Source organism: Musca autumnalis, unplaced genomic scaffold (genome assembly GCF_047663935.1).
Source record: "Musca autumnalis isolate F117 unplaced genomic scaffold, ASM4766393v1 scaffold_1, whole genome shotgun sequence".
Lineage (NCBI taxonomy): Eukaryota > Metazoa > Arthropoda > Insecta > Diptera > Muscidae > Musca > Musca autumnalis.
Genome location: NW_027411644.1, coordinates 141,095,933 through 141,123,103, shown reverse-complemented (window position 1 = coordinate 141,123,103; position 27,171 = coordinate 141,095,933). Strand labels below are relative to the sequence as shown.

The window sequence follows — 27,171 nt, the reverse complement described above, 5'->3', positions numbered from 1 at the left end:
ATATAAATGCTCATAGGAGCCCAGCAAAATTTGAAAGAAGCGGTTCTAAGCGATTACGTGATTTCATGGCATATTTTGCATTGGTTCAAAGAAATTCGCGATCCAAGGAAAACAATGGTATTTTCGTCTTCCATGGACTCCCACAATACCAAATGTATGCATCAAAACCCCTGCAAATTTTCACTGTAGCACAGTGTAATTGGTCTGCCTGGTTACCGATAACTTTGTAACAATTTGTTCAAATTGTTACAGAGTGTTGTCTGTTAAAGCAATTTTTTGACAGTTCTTCACCGAAAAATTACTAGTTTGTACAGAAGAAATTCCGTCATGCAAAATCTTGTAAGTAAAGATACACATGCACACATAATTTTTTACATTATGGTAAGCTATGAATCTATTTGTTTGTTCGGCTGTGTCAGTATGTAAGGAATTGCACTGTAAAAAGCACCACTGTAAACTCAACGAAAGTTTATTATTATAAATATGTGTTGAAAAGTAAATGCTAGTGATTAGTGAAATCAGAACAATAATAATAAGGCAATGACCACCGGTAATACTTATAGCGGGGTTCATTCCTCAATTTTGCAGAAGCAAATGTCTTTCAAATCTTCAGTTGGACAGAGTCAGTTTTCAAAATTTGATGATTTGGAAGTTATAGAAAGCGGAAACAACGAAACAGCACCATCACTCGGAAATAAAAATGTAAAGTCTGATATTACAATTCTCTACCTATCCCTTCATAAAATGAAGTGAAATGATAAATTGACTGTATGAGCCATAGGGGAAGAGACAGGGACAAAATATGTGCGTAATTGTGTTTATTCGAGTTTGACATTTGTCGGTAAAATCGTCTTATGGTCTTAATTACACTGTGCGACAACAAAAAAAATGACAAGGAAAATCGAGTAGATTATGAAAGTAGAGCTAAAAATATGGGACACGTGTATCGGCGTTTTTAAAGTTTACGTCGGAAAGTAACCAAAATAGGCGGGGCAAGTTCCGCCCATTTTTAAATTTTTTGAAATATTCGAGTTTAGATATCTTGGAATCCTTGCATTTCAGGTATATAGTGTCTTTGGCAACTTTACTTAGGAGGGTTTGGGAAATATTTTTGTTAAAAATTTTAACCCTCATGCGGTTCATCAAAGGGGTCTTTTTGTCCTTTTTTCGAAAATCTTTCAAAAACTCATTAAAAATGTGGTCGTATCAAATCCGAATATTCTACAAAATTGCTCGCCATAAAATCTCAGAGTACACCAAATCTGTAACTCTTGTCTAATCGCCAGGAATCTCTAAAAATGAAAAACACGTTTTAGGGTTAAACTCGGACTTCATCTGAGTTTATTCAAAATTGTCTCACAAAACATAATTTTAGAGAGATGATGTCAGAGACAAAAATATTCTTCGTCAAATTTCACCATAGGTCACCAAAGAAATGAAATGTCTATTTACATTCTATAGCATGAAAATATCAGTATCAATTTTGCTGAAAAAACATGAAAGTATTTTCCAATTTTTTTGATGAAATTTTTTTCCTTCTTTTTTCCAGTTGATACATGGAAGTAATATAAAACTTGGTTATAGGTGAAATGTGTCAAAGGATGAAAAATTCTACACAAAATTTCATTATGAGTTTTAAAATAAACCATAAATATATGTACACTATTTCCTTAAAAAAATAAGATTACAAATTTATATATATTAGGATGAAATTATTGTTTTAATTGTGGACTGTTCATTTTACATAATTCCATACTGGATCAAAATCTAGCAAAATCCTTTACTTTTTGGGAATATTGTTAAAGAAAGAAATGTTCCAAATGAAATTTCATTATGAGTCTCTAAATAAAAGAAATCTGTAGCCATAACATATAACATTCTTAGCGGCACTTGTTTTTGATATATAGGTTTTAGGGCCATATTTTCCAATTTTCATACAGATTGTCGTTGTGATTGAAAAATATAAATATCTTATTGGTGGTTTTTCGTTATGAATTTATACAGAAGATGTTGTGCGTTCAATTTAAACAGCTTTAAAAACATTTGTGGTAAATATATATTTGAAAAATATAAAAAACCCAGATCGGACCTGCCAAAATTGCGTATTTTTAATACTTTCAACTTAAATTCCGTAGTTAGGATAAGCCATAGGTTACTTATATTGCATGCGAAAATACAATAGAGGTCTACGGCTATGGTCCAGTGAAAATATAGGTGTCATATGGACTCTCACATGCACTATTTGGTGTGGTCCAAAAAAACCACAATGATGGGACCAGGGTTTCGGAGTCGAGGTATTTTTGGCTCGACTCCGACTCCGACTCCAGGCGAGTTTTTTTCACGACTCCGACTCCGACTCAGACTCCGGGTCGACTCCGAGAGTGAATTCCTATACCATTAAAAATGAATAAAATATGCACAAAATTGTAATTTGTTCCTATATTTTGGCCTATATAGGCTAATGTGTTAGTTTTTCCTTACATATTCATTAGAAAGGGCATTCGTTCGAATTCATTCGAACATATCAATACTGTTTCTCCGAATCTTACATTGAAAAATAGCAAAGTTAGAAAGTTTTTGTCCGTTTTCCTTTTTTGAACGAGTATATTCTGGACGGAATTCTTTCGCGTGAGCAAATCTTTAAACCTTCAAAATATGTGAAAATGATGGGGAAATACAAATCGTAAGGACTACTTGCAATAAAAACTATAAGCAATTCACGACCAAGTTTCAACATTTTAGTGTGATTAGCCTTAAATGGAGACCCCCAGTTGTAGAAATTCAATAAAAGCCATTTTTCGTGACTTTTTGCGAGAAAACTACGTAACTTTTTGCCAGATTTTTTTCTTCATCTTAAAAAGAAAAGTATTACGAAGTTTTGGGGTCGTCTACGAAACCTTGTTTTTATTAAAGCATTTTACGGTGCCAACCCTATCTGGAAAACTAATAAACCAATTGTCATATGTTTTTGTGGCCGTGTGGAAAATTGACCACATATTCTATGCTACTTATACTTTCTACTTTTTTCTGAAATTTGTATGTAGGGATCACCCTTTAAACTAAAATTCAGCGCTCACATTTTGAACTTTGGTGTGGAGTGGATAATTTTATTGAAATATTTGAGATATAGATAGATGTTTTCTGGAACTGAAAAATTAGCAAACGATGAGATTTCGAGCATGAAAATATTCTACAAAAATGTTGCCAGGAAAATTTTATGTAGGGACGGTCGGTTCACTAGGACAAGAAATCGATATTGTCATGTTTTCATTGTCCTTTATCACTTTTACCAGACCCTTTCTCATGAAAACTCTATGATTATGTATTTCATTGAATTTCGTATATGCAATTGATTGTGCAGAAAACTCGAATACACATTAACTATATCTGTTCCTGGCGGGCAGATCCGGTTATTTCAATGTTTACATCTAAAGCCCTCATTGAGTATATAATGAATCTTAGAAGGAAGATTCGCCGTTTGTCAGACTTCTGGGTTATAGCGGGATGAATCTGTCGTTAACCAACAACGAATTTATGATGCCTAATTCAGAAGCGTAACCATCCGAATTTGATATACAGTTAATAGATTATGCGAAATTTACCGAAATACATAAACATAGGTTTTTTTTTGACAAAGTAAATGGAAAAACTGATAAAGGATAATGAAAACGTGACAATGTCGATTTCTTGGATATGGAAAACCTACATATAATTTTCAGTGGAACATTTTTGTAGAGAATTTTTTCTTCCCCAGATCTTAACTTGCATTTTGTGTCACAGGCTATTCAGTAAGATTTCCCATAGAGACCACAATGTCTTTAATAGAAGACAAGGATGACTTCTCATAAAAAACAAGATGAGAATACCAATAGAACTTTGTGAGAAGACCAGCTAGACTTCTGACGAAAAAGGTTAAAGGTCCAATCTTAATTCGATTGTCATAGAACTTTACTTTTGTTATCAAAAATGTAACGAATCAATTGGATCAACAAAATAGGGATGAATTGACTACACTTCAAAGGATAGTAAATATCCTGTGAATTGTCATTTAACTTCGTCTAATACATAATTAGCATATATTTTTTATTATACCTTTCTTTTAAAATAAATAATGATTTAAAAAAAAAAAAGTTCTTGTTCCAAATTTAATATTACATTTCTATATCGTGGAAAAATTTTCCCGGAGTCGGAGTCGAGTTATTTTTTTCGACTCAGACTCCGACTCCGACTCCAGCAAAATTGCTCGACTCCGACTCGTAGACTCCGACTCCGACTCCGAAACCCTGGATGGGACTCACTACTACTTTGGTGGCATTTACGGAATTAACCCTCGCAATTGACATAAATAGCTGTATCATGAATGACCATAACGAACCCAGTTAGGATATAGTCATTTATGTCAATTTCTAAGGTTTATTCCGTAAATGCCACCAAAGTAGTAGTGAGTCCCATCATTGTAGTTTTTTTGAACCACACCAAATAGTGCATGTGAGAGTCCATATGACACCTATATTTTCACTGGACCATAGCCGTAGACCTCTATTGTAGAGTTGTGCCAAAGGAACTATTTGGAACTATCTAGTTCCTTTCGCAGTTCCAATGGCCCACATTTTTTCTTTGAACAAACTGCGTATACTTACTATCACACGTTATATTTCATGATGTTACTCATACGCTCTGGAACTAGTACAAGGAACTAGGAACTAGATTGCCCAACTCTACTCTATTGTATTTTCGCATGCAATATAAGTAACCTATGGCTTATCCTAACTACGGAATTTAAGTTGAAAGTATTAAAAATACGCAATTTTGGCAGGTCCGATCTGGGTTTTTTATATTTTTCAAATACATATTTACCACAAATGTTTTTAAAGCTGTTTAAATTGAACGCACAACATCTTCTGTATAAATTCATAACGGAAAACCATCAATAAGATATTTATATTTTTCAACCACAACTACAATCTGTATGAAAATTGGAAAATATGGCCCTAAAACCTATATATCAAAAACAAGTGCTGCTAAGAATGTTATATGTTATGGCTACAGATTTCTTTTATTTAGAGACTCATAATGAAATTTCATTTGGAACATTTCTTTCTTTAACAATATTCCCAAAAAGTAAAGGATTTTGCTAGATTTTGATCCAGTATGGAATTATGTAAAATGAACAGTCCACAATTAAAACAATAATTTCATCCTAATATATATAAATTTGTAATCTAATTTTTTTAAGGAAATAGTGTACATATATTTATGGTTTATTTTAAAACTCATAATGAAATTTTGTGTAGAATTTTTCATCCTTTGACACATTTCACCTATAACCAAGTTTTATATTACTTCCATGTATCAACTGGAAAAAAGAAGGAAAAAAAATTTCATCAAAAAAATTGGGAAATACTTTCATGTTTTTTCAGCAAAATTGATACTGATATTTTCATGCTATAGAATGTAAATAGACATTTCATTTCTTTGGTGACCTATGGCGAAATTTGACGAAGAATATTTTTGTCTCTGACATCATCTCTCTAAAATTATGGTTTGTGGGACAATTTTGAATAAACTCAGATGAAGTCCGACTTTAACCCTAAAACGTGTTTTTCATTTTTAGAGATTCCTGGCGATTAGACAAGAGTTACAGATTTGGTGTACTCTGAGACCTATAGTAAAATTTTATGGCGAACAATTTTGTAGAATATTCGGATTTGATACGACCACATTTTTAATGAGTTTTTGAAAGATTTTCGAAAAAAGGACAAAAAGACCCCTTTGATGAACCGCATGAGGGTTAAAATTTTTAACAAAAATATTTCCCAAACCCTCCTAAGTAAAGTTGCCAAAGACACTATATACCTGAAATGCAAGGATTCCAAGATATCTAAACTCGAATATTTCAAAAAATTTAAAAATGGGCGGAACTTGCCCCCCCTTTTTTGGTTACTTTCCGACGTAAACTTTAAAAACGCCGATACACGTGTCTCATATTTTTAGCTCTACTTTCATAATCTACTCGGTTTTTCCCATCATTTTGAAAAAAATTGAATTTTGTTGCACAGTGTTATCATTATACCCATGAAATACGACCATTATCCCATTTAGCACCGAGATATTTTGCGGGAATTTAGATCTCTGAATTTATATGGATGTACCTTATATGAATAAATTTATATTACAGTCGAACCTCGATTATCCGTAATGGTCGGGACCGGAGGCATCAGGGATAAACGATTTTTTAATGTAGTTTGTAAACATATTATTAAGTAAAAATTACATGGTATTGTACACATTTATACAATAATTGCATTGTGGAGACGCATAACAGGGGGAGTAGTTAATTTGGTTTGCATATGCGGCTACGAGGGTTTTTGAATGTTTCTGTTGAATTCGCATTTAAACGAATTCGTCGGTCACATTTATTCTTGAGCTCGAGTCGTCATAAAATTTGGGAAGAGTTCTTTGTTTCAATGCAAAGATCTAAGAGAACTGATGAGTCCAAGTGGCGTTGGACGAAACTAGTATTCTCTGCCCTTCCCTAAAGTAAGTCAATCACCCCTTTAAAAACTTGTTGTTTTTAAAATTTGAAAACAACAAATCTGTGATTAAGCTGGACTTACTTGAAACATGAAAAGTAAACACACATCACAACAAAACAGCCAAAGGAAATCTAAAATAGACACACAGCACGGTGGACGATTTTTTAGTTGTTATTTTCGCCAAACTATCAACATAGTTATGATGATTCTCTGCATTGTGGAGACGCATAACAGTGGGAGTAGTTAATTTGGTTTGCATATGCGGTTAAGAGAGTTTTTGAATGTTTCTGTTGAATTCGGATTTAAACGAATTCGTCGGTCACATTTATTCTTGAGGTCGAGTCGTCATAAAATTGGGGAAGAGTTCTTTGCTTCAATGCAAAGAACTAATGGGGTTTCTACAAGGTATGTTTTTTACATATTTGTGCATACCAACTGTCACTTTTTACAAATCTGAATTTTGCACAGATGGTGTGAACCATACAGAAAGTTCAATGCATATATACATATGTATATTTTTCGAATAGAACGCGCTCTATTCTCGTCTGTACAACCAACGGTAAACAGCTGTTTTGTTTGTACGCGATACAAATAAAGAAAACAACAGAAAACGAATGTAAAATAAAATTTTGCCGTGCAGAGGGAATTACATATGGGCGAAAAAAAGTGTAGAAACCCCGTAAGAGAACTCATGAGTCCAAGTGGCGTTGGACGAAACTAGTATTCTCTGCCCTTCCCTAAAGTAAATCACTTTTAACTAAACCCTTTAAAAACTTGTTGTTTTTAAAATTTGAAAACAACAAATCTGTGATTAAGCTGGGCTTATTTTAAAAATAAAAAATAATATATAAATACTAGCTGACCCGGTTCCGCGTTGCTGTCCCGTCGTTTTGGATTTCCGTGTAAGCCTTTGTAATCTATTTACAATTTATCAGTTAAATATTGATCACTCTAGATTTTCGAACCGCATTGTTGGCCCGTCGTTTTTGTGACCAATGCACATTATCGGTGTTGTACTGTATTCTAAAATGTGGAATTGATCGCGCTTTCCCACCTATTGGAGCCCCGGTTAAAAGCGTTTTTATAGTCACGCTTACTAAAATTAAGGATATTATCTACAATTATACATTTTTGAAAAATTGGGTTGACCGCGATATTCTATTTCCGAGATGGCCATTCAAGATCAAGACAGTAAAAATCATATTATTGTAAACGTTTTTTAAACAAAACGTTCAAAAATAACTTTAATTTCACGATTTCTTAAAAAATTTTGTGGGGGAGGTACCCTGGTCACTCCACTGACCACTATAAAAAGTAGTTAAAAACCTATTCTCAGACCTACAAACTCCACATACAAAATTTCATCAAATTCGGTCCAGTCGTTTCGGAGGAGTTCAAAGCCGAACACCGTGACAGGAGAATTTTATATATATATAGATGTTATTTTTATTGTAAATATTTGTTAAATTAAAGAATTAAAATAAAATCATGAATTCAAGAATTAATATTTACATAAGAATTATTTCGAAAATATAAGTTTATTCATTAGTTATTTATATAACACTAGCTGAACCCGGTACGCTTTGCTGCCCCGACTACGATAAAATATAATGGAATGCCAGAATTATTTTAACGTTTTTAATATTTTAACAAATAAATATAGGAGATATGAAGGCGTTATGTATCTATTCATGGTTGTTATGGAGCTACTATGGTATTTTTGTATGTTTCAGGAGGTATCACTCCTCCGAAAGCCTTTCCGCCTATATGTATTCCTAATGATTTAGATATATCATAATAAAACATAAATCTTAAGAAGTCTCTCAAAGACATGATACTTAACAGCTGTAGCCTTGGTCAATTCCTTCCCGACTATAAGTACTTCTGTAAATAATTATGACTTTTACTGACTGCTAAGTCTTCAAAATTTCATTGAAATTTAACATACGTAACCAAAACATGAAATCGACCGAAAATATGTATGGGTAGCTATATTCCTATATGAACCGCTCTCGATATTATTTGTCATATTTATTTTTAGACCAAATCCCGTCTCACATTCACATTTTGTGCATAAAATACAGAAAATCAGCCGAAAATATATATGGTAGCTATATTCTAATGTGAACCGATTTCGGTATAATTTGTCCCATATATTTCTAGAACGAATTGCGTCACGCTTTGGACATATGTAGTGTGTCCAAATCTGAACCGGTCTCGATATAATTTTGCACATTTATATTTGGAACAAATTCCATCAGACATCCCAAATTTCAGCGACATTGGACACATATAGCGTGTTTAGAGCATCAAATACAGAAAATCGGCCTAAAATATATATAGGAGCAATATCCAAATCTGAACCGATTTCGATATGATTTGGCACATTTATGTCTAGACCAAATCCCGTTACGCATTCCAAATTTCACCGAAATTGGACATAAATAGCGAGTTTGGTTCATAAAATACAGGAAATCGGCCGAAAATATATATAGGAGCTATATTCAAATCTGAACCGATCTCTATATAAGTTAGCACATTTATTTCTGGAACAAATTCCGTCAGACCCTCCAAATTTCAGCGAAATTGAACATATACAGCGTGTTTGGTGCATAAAGTGTGGAAAATCGGCCGAAAATATATATTGGAGCTATATCCAAATCTGAACCGTTTTCGATATAATTCGGCACATTTATGCCTAGACCAAATTCCGTTACACATTCCAAATTTCAGCGAAATCGGACGTATATAGCGTGTTTGGTGCATCAAATGCGGAAAATCGGCCGAAAATATATATGGGAGCTATATCTAAATCTGAACCGATTTCGATATAATTCGGCACATTTATGTCTAGACCAAATTCCGTTACACATTCAAAATTTCAGCGAAATTGGACATATATAGCGTGTTTGGTGCATAAAATAAGGAAGTCGGCCGAAAATATATGTGTATGGGAGCTATGTATATCCAAATCTGAACCAATCTCGATATATTTTTGCACATTTTTTTCTAAAACAAATTCCGTCATACATTCAAAATTTCAGCGAAATTGGACATATATAGCGTGTATGGTGCATAAAATAAGGAAGTCGGCCGAAAATATATGTGTATGGGAGCTATATCCAAATCTGAACCAATCTCGATATATTTTTGCACATTTATTTCTAAAACAAATTCCGTCATACATTCAAAATTTCAGCGAAATTGGACATATATAGCGTGTTTGGTGCATAAAATAAGGAAGTCGGCCGAAAATATATGTGTATGGGAGCTATATCCAAATCTGAACCGATTTTGATATAATTTGGCACGTTTAATTCCAGACCAAGTTCCGTCACACATTCCAAATTTCATTGAAATTGGACATAAATAGCATGTTTGGTACATAAAATAAGGAAATCGGTCGAAAATATATGTATGTGGGAGCTACATCCAAATCTGAACCGATTTGTATATAATTTGGTAAATTTATTTCTACATCAAAGTCCGTCACACATACAAAATTTGGAGATTTTTCTGTAATAGTTCTAAAGATATTTGCATACAAAATCTAAATTTTTTGGAGGTACCTCCGGTTTTGATGCTATATCTCCAGATCAACGCGAAATTTCAAAAAATGATATAGCCTATTTTCATTCCAGGCCATGTAGCAATGTACCCTAAACATTTCAGTAAGATCTGTTCAGCGGTTTTCGAGTCTATAAGGCACAAACAAACAAACAAACAAACAAACGTACAAACAAATTTCAATTTTATATATATAGACTAGCTGAACCCGGTACGCTTTGCTGCCCCGACTACGATAAAATATAATGGAATGCCAGAATTATTTTAACGTTTTTAATATTTTAACAAATAAATATAGGAGATATGAAGGCGTTATGTATCTATTCATGGTTGTTATGGAGCTACTATGGTATTTTTGTATGTTTCAGGAGGTATCACTCCTCCGAAAGCCTTTCCGCCTATATGTATTCCTAATGATTTAGATATATCATAATAAAACATAAATCTTAAGAAGTCTCTCAAAGACATGATACTTAACAGCTGTAGCCTTGGTCAATTCCTTCCCGACTATAAGTACTTCTGTAAATAATTATGACTTTTACTGACTGCTAAGTCTTCAAAATTTCATTGAAATTTAACATACGTAACCAAAACATGAAATCGACCGAAAATATGTATGGGTAGCTATATTCCTATATGAACCGCTCTCGATATTATTTGTCATATTTATTTTTAGACCAAATCCCGTCTCACATTCACATTTTGTGCATAAAATACAGAAAATCAGCCGAAAATATATATGGTAGCTATATTCTAATGTGAACCGATTTCGGTATAATTTGTCCCATATATTTCTAGAACGAATTGCGTCACGCTTTGGACATATGTAGTGTGTCCAAATCTGAACCGGTCTCGATATAATTTTGCACATTTATATTTGGAACAAATTCCATCAGACATCCCAAATTTCAGCGACATTGGACACATATAGCGTGTTTAGAGCATCAAATACAGAAAATCGGCCTAAAATATATATAGGAGCAATATCCAAATCTGAACCGATTTCGATATGATTTGGCACATTTATGTCTAGACCAAATCCCGTTACGCATTCCAAATTTCACCGAAATTGGACATAAATAGCGAGTTTGGTTCATAAAATACAGGAAATCGGCCGAAAATATATATAGGAGCTATATTCAAATCTGAACCGATCTCTATATAAGTTAGCACATTTATTTCTGGAACAAATTCCGTCAGACCCTCCAAATTTCAGCGAAATTGAACATATACAGCGTGTTTGGTGCATAAAGTGTGGAAAATCGGCCGAAAATATATATTGGAGCTATATCCAAATCTGAACCGTTTTCGATATAATTCGGCACATTTATGCCTAGACCAAATTCCGTTACACATTCCAAATTTCAGCGAAATCGGACGTATATAGCGTGTTTGGTGCATCAAATGCGGAAAATCGGCCGAAAATATATATGGGAGCTATATCTAAATCTGAACCGATTTCGATATAATTCGGCACATTTATGTCTAGACCAAATTCCGTTACACATTCAAAATTTCAGCGAAATTGGACATATATAGCGTGTTTGGTGCATAAAATAAGGAAGTCGGCCGAAAATATATGTGTATGGGAGCTATGTATATCCAAATCTGAACCAATCTCGATATATTTTTGCACATTTATTTCTAAAACAAATTCCGTCATACATTCAAAATTTCAGCGAAATTGGACATATATAGCGTGTATGGTGCATAAAATAAGGAAGTCGGCCGAAAATATATGTGTATGGGAGCTATATCCAAATCTGAACCAATCTCGATATATTTTTGCACATTTATTTCTAAAACAAATTCCGTCATACATTCAAAATTTCAGCGAAATTGGACATATATAGCGTGTTTGGTGCATAAAATAAGGAAGTCGGCCGAAAATATATGTGTATGGGAGCTATATCCAAATCTGAACCGATTTTGATATAATTTGGCACGTTTAATTCCAGACCAAGTTCCGTCACACATTCCAAATTTCATTGAAATTGGACATAAATAGCATGTTTGGTACATAAAATAAGGAAATCGGTCGAAAATATATGTATGTGGGAGCTACATCCAAATCTGAACCGATTTGTATATAATTTGGTAAATTTATTTCTACATCAAAGTCCGTCACACATACAAAATTTGGAGATTTTTTCTGTAATAGTTCTAAAGATATTTGCATACAAAATCTAAATTTTTTGGAGGTACCTCCGGTTTTGATGCTATATCTCCAGATCAACGCGAAATTTCAAAAAATGATATAGCCTATTTTCATTCCAGGCCATGTAGCAATGTACCCTAAACATTTCAGTAAGATCTGTTCAGCGGTTTTCGAGTCTATAAGGCACAAACAAACAAACAAACAAACGTACAAACAAATTTCAATTTTATATATATAGATACACAAGTATTGTGAATTTAAAAATATTCGTCTATAGTTGTTTGTCTCTTTTTTACGCATTTTCGGCCATTAAATTTCAAGCTTCTCCTGTATTCGGTAAACTTGCAATTTATCCTGTTCTGAAACACCAGGGCACCCAGTATTCTCCAAGAAGTGCAAGAATGTCGTGGAAGCATATATTGCTTCTTTTAAAGTTATTTTTTGAAGAATTATGTCATCTTCTTCAGACTAATCTGAATTGTTTTCCACGGTGCTCTTGAACCAACCTTAAATGGAAGGTGGTTACACCTGGGAAGTTTTTGCGGATTCTGAAACTACAATGTTCATAGATGAGAAAAATAAAAAAATCGCCGAAGCGCTTTTTAAATAAAGCGCTTTTTAGGTTTTCACGATTTTGGTGGGAAACCGCAAGTCCTATCAAAATGAAACTAAAAACAAGTTGTAGAAGTGAAAATTCTACATAATATTGTTTATTATATTTTCGTGGGTTTTATCATTTTTGAGATATTGAAGTTCAAATTGGGAAAATTCACTGACTGTATTTTCCCATGACTGCTATTTACCCAACTTAAACTTATATATCTTACAAATGGTACGATCTATGAAAAAATTATGAAAGCCAAACTTGTAGACAATTTTCCTATCTCTCTAGTCCCATTTCGATAAGACTTTCCGTTTTCAAGCTAATCGCGAAAACCTAACAAAAAACTTAAGAATGTGACCTGAACTTCTATATCTCAAAAATGTTAAACCCTAGGATCAAATCATAACGGTCAATTCTCTAGAGAAGTTTCACAGCTACAAAATTTTTTTTTAGCCCCATTTTGATATGTCAAGCAGTTTTCAAACAAAATCGTGAAAACCTACAAAAACCCTAAAAATGTGAACTTTGACCACGATTTATTCAAAAAGCGCTCCGGCGATTTTTTTGTTTTTTCTCATCTATGAACATTGTAGTTTCTGAATCCGCAAAAACTTCGCAGGTATAATACCCTAGACAGACGGCAGAGTTAATTGCATTAAACATTTCTTAATTTGAATTAATTTTTCACCCTGACAAACGCTAGTTTCTGCATTTATGAAACAGGTGTTTTTGTTGTTTCTTTGTACCCAAATATACAATTATACTTTCTACCATTGACTTTCTCACCATGATAAAGCAAAAATAAATTTAAGTTAACCGCGATATTTTTGAGTCATTTTAATATTATAAAACTGTCGCAAAACTGTAAAGAAACATTTGAAGAAGATATTGTTTTCGATAGAAATGGTATGGTGGGTAATGAATTGTTTGAGAAAATAATTTGAAAGAAAGGTGAATATTGCTGATTTGTCTTCCTTTTTTATTTGCATAAACATGGACAATTGACAATTGTCATATTGAAATTACTAAATTCAGTATAAATTCAGTTTGATTATGTGCATTAAAGATGTGGATAATGTTCAAATTATTTTGAATTAAGGCTGCTAATGCAAATTAAGACTCCCGACTGTCTAGACCAGCCGTGTGCACGGCCATCCACTGGTGGTTTCTGTAAAATACTCTTAATTTAATTAATTCAACAACACCTGGGCGTTTAAGTATTTTTTGTAATAATTCTTTAATAATTCATTTGTAGCACGATTTTAAGTAACATTAGTGCTTAAAAATGTTTAAATATGTAATGAAACAACAAGAACAATTAAATATTAATTCTCCCTTAAATGTTCTCTTTTCCTATTTTGCTCACCATTGGTCTATGCTATAAGCTCCTTTCATTTAAAGTTGTGCCAAGAGCAACGAGTTTCCTCTTGGATGTTATCAGTGGCATTTGCCATATCTATAATTTCTTCATCGGACAAAACCACAAACTGAGAAGCATTATTATCACACCTGAGCCATCTTTCTATATCCTCAGCGGTAAAATTATTTGTTATAGGCTATGTGCACCAATAGTCGACACTTAAAGGTTTTTCCCATCTTCAATCCTTCGCTATTCCCAGCAATCCAATTGCAATGAAATAAAGCTTATTAGCTTCGAAATTTAGTTTACTTTTCGATGAAATAAAAAAATTTGAATAATTTCTTATAAAACTTGTGAAATTTGCGAAATTTCATAAAATAGTGCTTTCTTTGCAAGTAGTCGGCACCATTTTCCAATAGTCGGCATCACATGTTCCAATAGTGGGCGCCTTGTATTTTAGTAAAAAATTTTATACGTTTGATCGATTTTATTATTTTAAATAACAAAAAACGTACTTTTACACAAATATTTCATATTTTAATAGATATTGCTTTTAAAAAGTAAATTAATTAAAGATTTTGTTAGCATTTGGAATTCATTAAAAATGTATCATTTTAGATTTGATTTTATCATAAGCCAAAGTAGAATGTAGAGGTAGTTTCTGGCTCAAAGGGATGCCGCGTTCAAAATCGATTTAACATTCGAAAACAATTAAAAATCCAATCGAAAACAATAAAAATCCATTCGAAAACAATTAAAATCCATTCAAAACGATTTAATCCGTTCAAAACAATAAAAAATGTCAATTGGTGTGAAATAAATAACAATGTGTGTGTGTCCGTCCGTTGATATGGATATTATCACTAGTGTTTTCCCCCATCCACCTGTTACATTGTATGATAATATTGTCATAGGCTCATGATCATGAGCCTTTGCTTATCCCTTTACCGTTGCCAATGATGCACGTGTTTAACCCATGTCATTGACACTTGTGTGTATTTTTCCATGGGAATGTGGTTTCCATAGGAATGTTCGTGGGCATTTTTGTTTGTCAGTCCTTTGGTTTTTGTATGTTGGTTGGGTGGTGGATGTGACATATTGTTGTTGTTGTTGTTTCTAATATGAACAAGAATGTCCCTAGCATATTGTTGTTGTTTGTTTATCCATACGATCGCATTGTACGCATTGTTGTTCTCTGTTGCTAGCTACAGAGGATGCCCTAGCATATTGTACGCGTTGTTGTTGTTTTTTTTTGGTTTTCGTGGACATTTTTTATTTGTCAGTCCTTTTGTTTTTTGTATGTTGATTGGGTGGTGAATGTGGCATATTGCTATTATTTCTAATACGAACAAGAATATCCCTAGCATATTGTTGTTGTTTGTGTTTATCAATACGATCACATTGTAAGCATTGTTGTTGTTGTTCTTTTTTTTTCTTACAAGGGATGTCCCTAGCATTTTGTACGCATTGTTGTTCTTGTTCTTATGCTTCCTATAGTCGAGCTATATGTTTCTATGATCAATATGAATGCATCTATCCTTCCTTGTGTTGCTTATTGTATGCATTAGGTTATGTTGGAGCATATTTTCACGCATTCCTTTGCCCTGGACGCATTATTTCACAAGGTTATGAAATACATGTAGCTAATTGAACTAGGACGTCGTTGGTGTTTTTTTAGGTTTGTGTATGTTACAAATTAGACTAAACATCTCCATTGATTCCCTCAACTATTGGGAAAAATTTAATGAAATGTGTGTGGTCAACCCAAAATGCACTTGAGATTTTTGTTCCGTTGTCATCAATATAGGTTCTTTGGCGGTTTTAAGTACGCACTTGCAACGCTTTGTCCCTTTAGTTCGAGTCTCTTTGGCGTTTTAAGCACGTGAAGGGTTTTAAAGGAGACTAAACATCTAGACTTATTCCTTATAGCATATTTTCACCCTTTCCTTTGCCCTGGACACATTATTTCACAAGTTTGTGAAATACATATAGCTACTTGATCATAATGTGTGTATTTTTAAAGCAACTAGACATCACAAATAATCACCTGGGGTCAAATAAATGAGGTTTTGGCACTTTCCCAGCAAACAAATATGTTAATGATATGCAGGTGTGAATTTGTACACCTTTTTGTTGTGTTCACCCTTCCATCGGTACATTGTTTGATAATATTGTAAACGATAATGGGTCTTGATTTTCCCCCATCCACCTGTTTACATTGTGTTTGATTTTTGTACACATCTTGGATTGTCTGCTGGCTGGTGTATGTGGTATATTGTTGTTGTTTCTAATATGAACAAAAATTTTCATAGCATATTGTTGTTATTGTTTGTGTTCATTAATACGATCGCATTGTACGCATTGTATGCTTCATAAAGTCAGGCTGCATGTTTCTGTGCTCAAGATGAATACATCTATCCTTACAGTGGATGTTCTTAGCATATTGTATGCATTGTTGTTGTTTTTGTTCTTATGTTTCCTATATATATGTTTCTATGATCAGTATAAATGCATCTACCCTTCCTTCTGTGTTGTTTTGTTGCATACATTAAGTTATGTTGTCGCATATTTTCACCCATTCCTTTGCCCTTGGCGCTATATTTCACAGTTATTTTCACCCTTCCCTACACACCTGCGAACCATAATATTTCTTAAGATTGTGAAAAACATGTACTTGATCCTCAAAATATACTTGCCCAAAAATATACTTGCGCCTTTTTCCCTTCGCCCTCCATGTGATCATATTAGATTTGTTTATTTTTTGAAGTCGCCCTGTTATCAGAGTTTCGAACCCACACAATTCTTTGTATGTTTACATCAAAAATAAATATAAAAAAGTCATTATGGTCAAAACAATATTGGTTGGTGGGTTAGATAAAAAAACACAATTTTTATAAAAAATCATATGTATAAAAGTGCATTTGGATAGTGACAAAATATTCAGTAGCAAACATACTGTCAATCGATTCGAATATGGGTTCCCAAAACTTCATCGTCAAATGTATCGGAGAAGACACATCTTTGGAATGGAATGATGAAACAGACAACTATCTCGCTACAATAGCTGATCAAATTGAGGCAGAAGAAATTGTAACAGAAATCAATACATGACTTGGTTTCAAATTGGATAGAAACAGGATCCTAAAACTTTTGAAGTGGATGAATCAGAGAACAAATACCAACACTTTTTGAACAATTATTTTTAATAAATATAAAAAGATAATTTTCAGAGTCTTTTTGTGGGTGTATTTAATGGGGTTTTATAGAAAATATACAAGGCCTATAGAAGGTCGGCCATTCAGAGTTCTGTTAACAACTTTTGACAACAAACATTATAGATTTTATATTACTGTGATTTTAGTTTCTTTGTATTTTAAATCACAATAATGTTTTTGACAACAAACATAACAATCAGTGGGCTTAGTGTCCAACTGTATAAACTGTGGAAATATATGTAAATATAAGAATTATATATATTTTCTACTAAATTTTCCTATTTTCATTTCAAATGGTGTGAAAATATGGCAACTTTAAAGTTTTTTTTTTTTCGTATTAAATCATAATGTCGAAATTGTGTAAAATATTTATATGGTATATAATATTCCCAATTAATTAGTATGACATAAACCATGGACCAATTAAAAGTACTAGAAGAATTAGTTAACACCCGAAATGAATTGAAGAGAAAATTCCAAAGCATTAAAAGAGGTGAACAGGAAAGAGTTTCTGAACTACAAAACACTTTTAAACCTATAACGGAAGAACTAAACAAATTAGTCAAACTAAAAAGTGAAAATGTATCTAAATACGCTGCTAATCCTAGCAAAAAATATAAGAAAGAGATTAAAGAGGAGGGAGTCAACACAGCTAATCCATATGATGACGATTACAACCTAGATTACATCCAAAATCATTCTAGTAAAACTGATGACGCAGAGGATGAAACATTTTATTCAGAAAATGAAGACGATGATGATGAGAATGATGTAACACTCTCACAACTACAGAAAAATGATAAACTGGATACTGTATATGGACCACATAAATTTTAGTTTTTGTTGTTTTTTCGACCTTTTTTGATTTTAATAAAACAGTTGTATATTTCGTTGAGCTTTAGGCCATATTGTGTTTTATTTATTTTCCAATATTTCGCAATTGATTAAATTGCATCTTCAGGGGATATGTAAAACTTAATTTAGCGTCAAGATTACTTAAAAACTATGACAGACTTCACCGTCATCGGTGAATATTTACAGTCGACGATGACGGTGAAGTCTGTCATAGTTTTTAAGTAATCTTGACGCTAAATTAAGTTTTACATATCCCCTGAAGATGCAATTTAATCAATTGCGAAATATTGGAAAATAAATAAAACACAATATGGCCTAAAGCTCAACGAAATATACAACTGTTTTATTAGGACCACATAAAGATATTAATGGGGAATGGAAATTTGGAGATAAACCATTACAAATTAATGATGAAAAAATTATCATTGGAAATCAGACTTGGGCGCATACACCAGGCTTGTTTCAACTTTTATTTTATCAAAAGCCTACAAACTATGATTCATCGGAATTGGAAATATATAAGAAAATTGTATTGGACTCAAACGCACATAAAGTGGGATACAAACCTAATGAGAGGATAAAATCCAACAAAGGTTATAAATACAAAAATATAATAAAACAGTTAATTGACAGTACTCATACCGGTAAAGGCCTAATGAAGGTAAGTCTTGGTAAACCGAAATACGTTTACTGGGATGACCCCAACGTGTTGGTCGATCGCTTAAAGTTATTGCGCAAATCTCGTCAACGTGGAAACTATAATAATGATAATGAAATTGTTTCTATTATTGAAGAATTGAGAGAAGCAGGGATAATTGAATAAAAATAGACATTCTATATAATTATCTATAATATATCTATACAAGAACTTATTTTTTTATTGTAATATTAAAGTAAAATTTCCTTATCCATTTATTGCTATAGTATAAACTAAGGACATATGTGTTGCATTAAATATTTAATTATAGATGTAAGGTTGTTAAACCATCTCTTTATGTACAAATTTTATGTAAACCCGATATGAATTTAATAAAATTAAAAAATAAAGTAAAATGTATATTTGAAAACAAAAAATAAATAATGGAAGATGATTTGAAATAAAAACACAATAATCGTTTCAATTCAAGTTGTTAATATTACTACATAATGTAAGTATGACAATGACCAGAGTTTAAGTGCAAAATTTTTCCCAAAGTCTAAATAAACTCAGTCAATGCTCTACCTATAGCATGTCTAATTTTCTATGTGCTGGAAAATAACATAGATTTGATGTATCAAACAATTCAAATTCTTTTTCAATTCTGATGTTTGATCAATGTAAATACACTGCTAAGACATCTTTTATGATTAGTTCAACACAAAACGTCTCAATCCAATCAGCTTTTATCGGATAGTAAATAAAACCAAAAATGGATATCAAGATCCTGCACAAACTGACTAAAATTTTTATTGCAATAAAGAAATTATATAAGAAAAAAAGATTAATGGAATGTTTTAAACCAAAAAAATATAACAATATATCTCATACCGGTATAAATGAAGCTTCATGTCAAAAGAATGTTATGAAAAATGTTCATACTGATAACGATACCACGAATCGTGATGTATTGTATTCACAGTTCCAAAGAGAAGAAAATAAAAGAGGTCGTACGATGAAACTTGATCTTAATTTAATTGTGAATATTAATGATGATCAAATTACCATTAAAAAGGAAACGTGGGTTTAACCATAATTTTGATAATATGACCCTACCATATTTCTGTATAAAATGTATAATATCATAATAATTTTAACATTCTGGGAAAACGTTTATCATTAGGTAATAATTGACCATATCAAAACAAAATTCAATAATACCTAATTGAACCTGATTACGCTACAGCACATGCATTTGATTCCTAATAAGGTTCAACAGCTCCCTAATAAGGTTTAACAGCTCCTGTTTTTTGATTCAACATCTCCTTCATTTGATTCTAACAGCTCTCGAATTTGGTTCAACAGCTCCATAATAAGGTTCAACAGATCCCAAATAAGGTTCAACATCTCTTGAAATTGTTTCAACAGCTCCCTAATCTAGCTCAACGGCTTTTGAATCTGGCTGAACAGCTATCTAATGTGACTCGATGGATCATATTTTGTACCATGACGTGATTCAATAGCTTTCTATCCTCTTTAAATAGTAAATGTTCGGATGAAACGCCTTATAAAAGTAAAAGGTTTCTGCCTCAGTTCATACCAGACAGCATAAAAGTTGAATAGTCTTAACAGAAAACAATGGATGAAAACATTCTCAAAGAACTTACAAGATCTAGAATTATTTTAAAAAAGATATTAAATTCCTTTAACAAAGCAGAAAACGATGCGAAACCTAACATAGAAGCACCGTACAGTCACAATGCTTCTATTTCTCAAAGATCCATGCGTCTACAATGTAAATGATCTAGAAATTTATAAAAAGATATTAGAAACTACATGTGCCCATCGAAGAAATTTTAAATTTAACGGTCAAATAAGGGGAAACCGTGGACCAAAATATACGAAAATTATAAAAGAACTTTTTAATACTGCACATAACGGATCTGGCTTAGTTCAAAATGCAAATGCCAAACACAATAAAGAGCAGAAAATAGTTTGGAATGATCCTAATGAGTTAGTTAACCGCTTGAAAATTTTAATGGCTCTAAAGGAGGCTGGTAGTACAGAACAAGACAACGAAATTGACCTCATAATCAAAGAATTGAGACGTGCAGATTATATATATTGAATATATTGATGATGAATTTAAGCTAAATATAATTGTAAATTAATGAAATTTTATAATGATTTCTAATAAAACATGTTTATTTTAATGAAAAGATGATGTCATTGTTTATATTATTGCGTTATCCATCCAGATTAAATAGAAAATTCTGCATTATTCTCATTACCACAAATTTATTTAATAAAAAGCCTAGAATAAAAAGCCTAGAAGTTTTAAGGTTTTAAATAATAAAATAGCAATGTATAGCTGTTTTCTTTTTTATAACATTTTATTTTGGGATGCACCGATAGTATGTAGTCCATTAGGTTATAAGGATCCCTTATAGGAAACTCTTCCTTGAAGGTTTGTTCATATCGGCCTGAAAATATACTTATTATCAATTGCATATAAATTTCTCCCATGCTTATTGCATCGTCTTCATCTGTAACTTGTTCCATTATTTTCAATATTTTGAGGGGAAGTAAATATAAGATAACATCTTCCGCTGATTGCATTTTGTAACTTTTTAGTTGCACAAATAACTCAATAATGATTTCGTTACACTTTAAAAGTTCATAAAGTTTGACTTATGTAGAAGCTTGGTATGGATGCTTTTGTTTATTAAAATAGTCTTTTTATGCCCGTATCAATGAAGAAAAAAAGCCTCATATTTTGGTTGTTTAAACATGAATTATTTCGTGAGCAAGTATATTACTATCAAGAAAACATAAAAACACAAAACTAATTGTTTATCAAGATACATTATCGCAGAATAAAAGTACATTATTATCATTATTATTTTATTAAATTCATATCTGGTTTACATTAAAATTTTTACATAAAGAGGTGGTTTAAAAACTAACATCTATAAAAAATAGTAATATAAAATAATCCATTCAATTAATACTAAGGTAATAAATGAAAAAGGAAAAATTACATTATATTTTTTGTAATCGAACAATATTAGTATATTTATTTACATGCCAATGCAAAATAACAACAGTTTCAAAAAAGAAAAATACAGTAGCTATCTTATATAAACGACTATTGCAATCTCTGCTGCACATATCAGGAGCTTCAAAGTCATCATCCAGCTAATCTAAAAACCATGGATCGTTTTCATCCAATTCCCATACGTTTTGTGCTTCCGGTATATATGGATAATCTTCTTCATCATCTATGAGTCTCATTAACGTATCATTATTTTCTGGAAAGTACACTCCAACAAGATTAGCGTACACTTCCTTGAAAAGTTGTGGCATCCTTTTCGAGTCTTTGTCCATCATTTTATTCGCATTGTAATTTCTTTCAATTTGATCAGCTATTGTAGCGAGATAGTTGTCTGTTTCATCATTCCATTCCAAAGATGTGTCTTCTCCGATACATTTGACGATGAAGTTTTGGGAACCCATATTCGAATCGATTGACAGTATGTTTGCTACTGAATATTTTGTCACTATCCAAATGCACTTTTATACATATGATTTTTTATAAAAATTGTGTTTTTTTATCTAACCCACCAACCAATATTGTTTTGACCATAATGACTTTTTTATATTTATTTTTGATGTAAACATACAAAGAATTGTGTGGGTTCGAAACTCTGATAACAGGGCGACTTCAAAAAATAAACAAATCTAATATGATCACATGGAGGGCGAAGGGAAAAAGGCGCAAGTATATTTTTGGGCAAGTATATTTTGAGGATCAAGTACATGTTTTTCACAATCTTAAGAAATATTATGGTTCGCAGGTGTGTAGGGAAGGGTGAAAATAACTGTGAAATATAGCGCCAAGGGCAAAGGAATGGGTGAAAATATGCGACAACATAACTTAATGTATGCAACAAAACAACACAGAAGGAAGGGTAGATGCATTTATACTGATCATAGAAACATATAGCCTGACTATAGGAAACATAAGAACAAAAACAACAACAATGCATACAATATGCTAAGAACATCCACTGTAAGGATAGATGTATTCATCTTGAGCACAGAAACATGCAGCCTGACTTTATGAAGCATACAATGCGTACAATGCGATCGTATTAATGAACACAAACAATAACAACAATATGCTATGAAAATTTTTGTTCATATTAGAAACAACAACAATATACCACATACACCACCCAGCAGACAATCCAAGATGTGTACAAAAATCAAACACAATGTAAACAGGTGGATGGGGGAAAATCAAGACCCATTATCGTTTACAATATTATCAAACAATGTACCGATGGAAGGGTGAACACAACAAAAAGGTGTACAAATTCACACCTGCATATCATTAACATATTTGTTTGCTGGGAAAGTGCCAAAACCTCATTTATTTGACCCCAGGTGATTATTTGTGATGTCTAGTTGCTTTAAAAATACACACATTATGATCAAGTAGCTATATGTATTTCACAAACTTGTGAAATAATGTGTCCAGGGCAAAGGAAAGGGTGAAAATATGCTATAAGGAATAAGTCTAGATGTTTAGTCTCCTTTAAAACCCTTCACGTGCTTAAAACGCCAAAGAGACTCGAACTAAAGGGACAAAGCGTTGCAAGTGCGTACTTAAAACAGCCAAAGAACCTATATTGATGACAACGGTACAAAAATCTCAAGTGCATTTTGGGTTGACCACACACATTTCATTAAATTTTTCCCAATAGTTGAGGGAATCAATGGAGATGTTTAGTCTAATTTGTAATATACACAAACCTAAAAAAACACCAACGACGTCCTAGTTCAATTAGCTACATGTATTTCATAACCTTGTGAAATAATGCGTCCAGGGCAAAGGAATGCGTGAAAATATGCTCCAACATAACCTAATGCATACAATAAGCAACACAAGGAAGGATAGATGCATTCATATTGATCATAGAAACATATAGCTCGACTATAGGAAGCATAAGAACAAGAACAACAATGCGTACAAAATGCTAGGGACATCCCTTGTAAGAAAAAAAGAACAACAACAACAATGCTTACAATGTGATCGTATTGATAAACACAAACAACAACAATATGCTAGGGATATTCTTGTTCGTATTAGAAATAATAGCAATATGCCACATTCACCACCCAATCAACATACAAAAAACAAAAGGACTGACAAATAAAAAATGTCCACGAAAACCAAAAAAAAACAACAACAACGCGTACAATATGCTAGGGCATCCTCTGTAGCTAGCAACAGAGAACAACAACAACAATGCGTACAATGCGATCGTATGGATAAACAAACAACAACAATATGCTAGGGACATTCTTGTTCATATTAGAAACAACAACAACAACAATATGTCACATCCACCACCCAACCAACATACAAAAACCAAAGGACTGACAAACAAAAATGCCCACGAACATTCCTATGGAAACCACATTCCCATGGAAAAATACACACAAGTGTCAATGACATGGGTTAAACACGTGCATCATTGGCAACGGTAAAGGGATAAGCAAAGGCTCATGATCATGAGCCTATGACAATATTATCATACAATGTAACAGGTGGATGGGGGAAAACACGTGTGATAATATCCATATCAACGGACGGACACACACACATTGTTATTTATTTCACACCAATTGACATTTTTTATTGTTTTGAACGGATTAAATCGTTTTGAATGGATTTTAATTGTTTTCGAATGGATTTTTATTGTTTTCGATTGGATTTTTAATTGTTTTCGAATGTTAAATCGATTTTGAACGCGGCATCCCTTTGAGCCAGAAACTACCTCTACATTCTACTAGCCAATTTAGTTAAAAGCTTGATAGTTTTGCAATAAGTTGGAATTATTTTGCATTTTAAATGTAAGAAATTTTAAATATATTGCTTAAATAAAGTGGTTTGTTCCCATAGTCGGCAAAACAAACAAATCTAAGCTAATGGACAAAGCGCATGTTTTTCACCCCATTCCGATTTCTGACAAACTTTACGTTTTGTTGCCCCTAAAGTCGGCATCGGCAAAAATTCTCTACATACACAGCAACAATTAAGTTGAAAATTTTAATTTTAATATAATTACAGACATTATTATGTCGACGTCTCCACTAAATTGTATACCCTAAGCCACTATGTGGAGAGGGTATTATAAGTTGGTTTTGGCCAACAAGTTTGTAACGCATCGAAATGATGGTCGGAGACCCATACTTATTAGGCCGGGGCGATTTGTATGGAAGGAAAAAAGTGATAGTGGGCGCCTGGAGTTTCTGATTCTTGGGATTGTACTGAGCAAAAAAGTCCACTAGACCATATATCTACGGAGAAAATCGAGCCCCCGGATTTTGACTTGAAATTTTTTTCAAGGATATTTTGGCCAGACCTTATCTCAGAAACTGGACCTATCCTTTTGCGTTTTTAGTACACTCACCAAGGGCTTTCATCTCCAAAAATAATTCAAGACCATAAAAAAGTGTTGGGATTAAATATGTTTTCGCTAGTAACATACGTATTTGCAAAGGTGTTGTGGCTTGGACTAACCATAGGTTACGTAGCATTCCATGCATCTGGTAAATAATTTAGTACCATTTAGTGCTTTTCGTAACCATAAGTTTGCTTTTTCAAAACAACCTGAATCCTACTCTTCGACTGTAATCGTAATTCCAAATTTCAGGATTCCAGCTCTATTAATTCACCCGAATCCAAATTGTATCAAATTTAGTACCATTTCTTTCCCAAACAAAAATTTCAGGATTCCAGCTCTACCCGTTCACCCAAATCCACATTGTACCATATTTAGTACCATTTAGTACTTCTCGTACGCACACGTACGACTTTTCAAAATTTCCTCAATACTACACTCCTACAGTAATCTTAATTCCTAATTCCAACACTATCCGTTTACTAAAATTCAAATTGTACCGAATTTAGTGCTTTCTGTACCCATAAGTACGAATTTCCAAAACTACCTAAATTCTACTGTCCGACAGTAATCTTAGTTCCAAATTTCAGAATTCCAGCTTTATCCGTTCATCCAAATCCAAATTGTACCAAATTTAGTACCATTTAGTACTTTTCGTACCCAAAGGTACGAATTTCTAAAACTATCTCAATCCTACACCCCTACAGTAATCTTAATTCAAAACTTTAGGATTCCAGCTCTATCCGTTCACCCAAATCCAAATTTAGTACTGCTCGTAATCATAAATACGAACTTCCAAAACCATTTCCTTATTTCAACGCCATTTCCCAACCTTGATATTTAAAATTCAGGATTGCAGTTCTATCCGTTCACCCAAATCCAAATTGTAATAAATTTAGTACCATTTATTACTTTTCGTACACATAAATACGAATTTCCAAAATTTCCCCAATCCTATGATCCAACAGTAATCTCAATTTCAAATTTCAGGATTCCAGCTCTGTCCGTTCACTCGAATCCCTATTGTACCAAATTTAGTACTTTTCGAACACATAAGTACGAATTTCCAAAACCACCCTCATATCTCAGTCCTACACTTCACAGTAATCTTAATTCCAAATTTCAGGTTTCCAGCTACATACATACGTTCACCCAAATCCAAATTGTACTAAATTTAGTACTTTTCGTACCCATAAGTACGAATTTTCAAAACTACCTCAATTCTACACCCCACCAGTAATCTCAATTCCAAATTTCGAGATTCCAACTATATCCGTTTACCCAAATCCCCATTGTCCCAAATTTAGTACCATTTAGTACTTTTCATTCACATAAGTAAGAATTTCCAAAACTTCCCCAGTCCTACACTCCAACAGTAATATAAATTCCAAATTTCAGGAATCCAGCTCTATCCGTTCACTCAAATCCAAATTGTACTAAATTTAGTACCAATTATTACTTTTCGTAGACTCAAGTTTCCAAAAACCCTTTGGTGCATCTTTCTTACTCTTCATCAGTGATCCTCAGTCCAAATTTGAGGAATCAAGCCCTATCCGTTAACCCAAATCGAAACTGTACAAAATTTAGTGCTATTTAGTATTTTTCGTACCCTATGTACGAATTTCCAAAACTTCCACAATATTAAACTCCACCAGTAATCTCAGTTCCAAATTTAGAGATTCCAGCGCTATCCGTTCACCCAAATCCCCATTATACAAAATTTAGTTCCATTTAGTACTTTCCGTACACATAAGTACTAATTTCCA

The 27,171-nt window shown here is 32.8% G+C and overlaps 1 protein-coding gene across 5 annotated transcripts in view; it reads left to right on the top strand.

The window, feature by feature from the left end:
- Positions 1-388: 388 nt before the first annotated feature.
- Nepl16 (Neprilysin-like 16) overlaps positions 389-27,171 on the top strand; it is a 760,847-nt gene continuing 734,064 nt past the window's right edge. For 3 of the 5 annotated variants that reach the window (XM_073956191.1, XM_073956162.1, XM_073956179.1), the window contains exon 1: positions 389-702. In XM_073956191.1, coding sequence (XP_073812292.1) covers positions 541-702 — 162 coding nt within the window. In that variant the 5' untranslated portion in view covers positions 389-540. The remainder of the gene's footprint in view (positions 703-27,171) is intronic. The other 2 variants (XM_073956170.1, XM_073956183.1) reach the window with 1 other exon arrangement.